Source organism: Sinocyclocheilus anshuiensis, unplaced genomic scaffold (assembly GCF_001515605.1).
Source record: "Sinocyclocheilus anshuiensis isolate Anshui unplaced genomic scaffold, SAMN03320099.WGS_v1.1 scaffold573, whole genome shotgun sequence".
Classification (NCBI taxonomy): domain Eukaryota; kingdom Metazoa; phylum Chordata; class Actinopteri; order Cypriniformes; family Cyprinidae; genus Sinocyclocheilus; species Sinocyclocheilus anshuiensis.
The window spans coordinates 238,309-242,508 of NW_015539851.1; the positions used below are offsets into that span (position 1 = coordinate 238,309).

The window sequence follows — 4,200 nt, forward strand, 5'->3', positions numbered from 1 at the left end:
GTCTGACAAAGTGAAGCATGCTTAAAGAGCAACACATCATGCCGTGATCTAAAGAAATTCAAGAACAGATGAGAAACAAAATAGTTGACCTGTATCAGTCTGGAAAGGGTTATAAAGCCATTTCTAAGGCTTTGGGACTCCAGTGAACCACGGTCAGAGCCATCATCTACAAATGGAGAAAACTTGGGACAGTGGTGAACCTTCCCAGGAGTTGCCGGCCAACCAAAATTACTCCAAGAGCACAACGACGACTCATCCAGGAGGTCATAAAAACACACCAGCAAGTCCACCTCTGAATGGCTCAAGAAAAACTAAATTAAGGTTTTGGAGCGGCCAAGTCAAAGTCCGGACTTAAATCCGATTGAGATGCTGTGGCATGACCTTAAACAGTCTATTCATGCTCGAAAACCCTCCAATGTGGCTAAATTAAAACAATTCTGCAAAGAAGAGTGGGCCAAAATTCCTCCACAGCGATGTGAAAGACTCATTGCCAGTTAATGCAAACGCTTGATTGCAGTTGTTGCTGCACAAACAGTTATAAGATTTAGGGGGCAATTCATTTTTCACACAGGGCTAGGCAGGTTTGGACAGCTTTTTTCCCTTAATAAATAAGATAATTATTTAAAAACTGCATTTTGTATTTACTTGCATTATCTTTGTGTAATATTAAAATTTGTTAAATGATTAAATCTGAATCATTTAAGTGTGACAAACATGCAAAACATTTTAAAACAGGAAGGGGGCAAAAACATTTTCACAGCACTGTATATGACCCTCTAACTCAAGCACGCTCTATTGTATTTCTATTCTATCTACTTTTTCTGTTTTTATTTATTTGTAAACAGTTTTTTTACCTCTAACACTCGCGTTCTCTGTTCTTTTTCTACTCTATCTACTTGTTTTCTTTTTATTTATTATTAAAAAAAAACTTGCTGCATGTATTGCGCTAGACTTACAGGGACTTGTCACAGCACTTGTATCATTGCTCTTTTGTTGGTTTGATTGCTTCTATTGTCCTAATTTGTAAGTCGCTTTGGATAAATCTAGCATCTGCTAAATAACTAAATGTAAATGTAAATATTAGGGTTTTAAGAATAAATATTAAGATATTAAGAAATTGCATAGAACTGTTATGCTATTTATTGTAGAATATATATATATATATATATATATATAGCATATACATACATGTATATATACATATATATTATAATACATTTTTAATTTTTAATATTATAATGGGACCTTATAGCAAATATCGTTTCACTTTCACAGTTTTTCCACAAATGTTTGTATTAACTGCATTCATCAAGCTCAACCTTTCAAACCTGTTACCCCGCTTGTTAAACCTGTTAAAATAAATTAACACAAAAACGAGTGATGATAATTGTGCATCACACAATTTTATAGTCTCAGATCCTAGTAAACCTCTTAAAACTAATATTTCCTGAAGGTGAAGCACCTGCTTTCACTGTTATGCTATTTATTGTAGAATATATATATATATATATATATATAGCATATACATACATGTATATATACATATATATTATAATACATTTTTAATTTTTAATATTATAATGGGACCTTATAGCAAATATCGTTTCACTTTCACAGTTTTTCCACAAATGTTTGTATTAACTGCATTCATCAAGCTCAACCTTTCAAACCTGTTACCCCGCTTGTTAAACCTGTTAAAATAAATTAACACAAAAACGAGTGATGATAATTGTGCATCACACAATTTTATAGTCTCAGATCCTAGTAAACCTCTTAAAACTAATATTTCCTGAAGGTGAAGCACCTGCTTTCATTGACCTTTTTTATTTTTTTAAAGAAAAAAGTTTCAGGTTCTGCAATTTGTGCCCTATTCCTGTAAAGCAGGGTGAGTGTATAATTTGCAGAAGACAGCGAACGGTTAAACCGCGTCCCTCGCATTGTTTACACCGGTGGTCCTCCCCTCCCCCACACACTCAGCCCTCCTTTCTCTCACTCCATCCCCCTCTTCCAACTCCTCCTTTTCCCTCTCCACCGCTAATTCCAACAGCTGATTTCCAGATCAGAGAGAGAGAGAGGAACACGGCGAGACAGTCCAGGGTTGGAGTCGGCTGCAGCAGAAGGATTTAAAGCGAGCAGAAATGCGGGGAGAGCGCTGCGATCCGCCAGCGTCCGTCATGAAGATCTGAGCTCCGCCGCCGCTGCCATCAGCTCCGAGAGGTTAGCCGCTGTGCTAAAGCTAACACTTTACAAACATCTGCAGCCAATAAACCGACATGATCGGCCTTTACCACGAGTTACAGCTCACCTTTCCTTTTCTGTGTGCATTATGTTGGGTTATATTCACTTTATGTTGTTATTTTAGCTCTGAAATTGACCGTTTGTGCATATAAACATCATATATAGGCCACGGAGCAGATTTATTAACATTAGCTAGCTAGCCGGAGGTAACGTTAAGTTAACAGCTGGTGAGGTCGCGTTAGCTACATTATTATTAGAGTTAACTGGCTTGAAATTCTATCAAACTAAACAAAAAATGTAGAGGATTGAGATATGGGCTGCTGTGGTATGTGAACGGGCTAATAGCAGCTTAAATATTAACCTTGTAGCGAGTTGTGTCATTGAAGGGTAGCTTGTTAGCTTGTGTTTATACAGGAAAGAGCAGCTTGCGAACAAAGATGAGGAACAAGACTGATGTGAACTTTCCAGACGTGTTGCAAGCAGAAGTTTTTGCAGGCTATTCACACTGATATAACAGTGAAATGTGCTGTCAGACCACCGACCGAGCACATGATTAAAGTACATCAAACCTTTGGCATGCATTTGGTCTAGTAATGTTTCTGAGTGAGCTGCACTGTTGCAATGCGGCTGCAGGAAGTAAACACTGGCTCAACAACTTGTATTTCCTAATATTTATCTATATGTTTAGGTTCAATATTTTGTTATTTATTTATACCTAATTCTTTTTGGACTGGTTAACTGTTGAGGAAGTCTTCACCTTAACAAATTACCATAGTGCTATCACGGCTATTCAGACAACATCGTTGAAAGGAATAGTTACATTTATATAATACATACATTTAAAAATGATAACGTGTCATTTAAAACTTTAATGCGACCACAACTTTTAAGCCCCCAAAATGACAAGAGCTATTTCTACCCTATATTCTCAAGTCATATGATAACTTTGTATAAGAAGCAAGCAAAAATAAAAGGCATATTTCACTGGAAACTGCAATGCAGATTTTGAATGTCATTTCACATTCTACATATTCAGACTTGGAGTTTGGTTGACACACATGAGAACTGATGTTGCAAACTGATGAATGGCATTTAATTGAGATTCAATGGATGATGCCTGTTTTATTCCTTTTGTGTTCCATGAAAATTTAGTGGGAATTTTCTGTCATTTTGGTACATCTCAAGTTTAGCATAATATGAAGCTGTTTTTGCACTTATTAATTTGTTACGAATGTCCTGGTTTGCATCCAGGGTCCAGAATTAACACCTTGCCAAGCGCCAAATACAAGTGAAAATTAGCTTTGGCGAGTAAATTTGCCAGGATTTTCTGTCAGTTTGGTACATAGTTTGGTCTCATAATAAGAAATTTGTGTTTATAGAAATTTTAGGACTGCAGGTAATCAATTTAAAGGGATAGTTCACTTAAAGCGAAAATTCTGTCATACTTTACTCGCCTTCATGTCACTCCAGATCTGTATGGCTTTCTTTTTTCTGTGGAAAACAATTTAATGTATATTTTACTGTATGTTGGTAACTAAACCGTTTCGGTTCCCATTGACTTCCATTGTATGGACAAAAAATACCATAGAAATTGATGAGAACTGAAGCCGTCTGGTTATCAGCATTCTTCAGATGCTGACAGCATTGTTATTGTTTTGGTGGACAATCGCTTTAATGACAATTCCTCACCTGTGTTTATCATGTAGGATGGCTTTCCATGGATCCTCTCGGCCAACAGTGTGTGGTAACTTGTTCCCTGGATCAGACTTAGGCCACAAGTATTTTTGTGTCAACACCACGACCGGCACTACCTCAACGGGCCTCAGCGCAACACCAAATCCGACTGGACCCAACGCTCCCGCTGGGACTCCCAGACACCCGGCGTCTCTCGGGGGCAGCGCAGGCGGAGGTGCGGCCATCCCACAACCTCACAGTAACCCAGCAAGTGAGGTTCCAAGTCCT

General features: G+C 37.8%; 1 protein-coding gene across 1 annotated transcript in view; it reads left to right on the top strand.

Moving 5' to 3' along the window:
• The first annotated feature begins 1,968 nt into the window (after positions 1-1,968).
• Positions 1,969-4,200, top strand: part of LOC107684639 (serine/threonine-protein kinase NLK2-like) — a 14,125-nt gene continuing 11,893 nt past the window's right edge. Inside the window, exons 1-2 of the mRNA XM_016480940.1 lie at positions 1,969-2,217; positions 3,945-4,200. Of these exons, the coding sequence (XP_016336426.1) occupies positions 3,946-4,200 (255 nt within the window). The 5' untranslated portion in view covers positions 1,969-2,217; position 3,945. The remainder of the gene's footprint in view (positions 2,218-3,944) is intronic.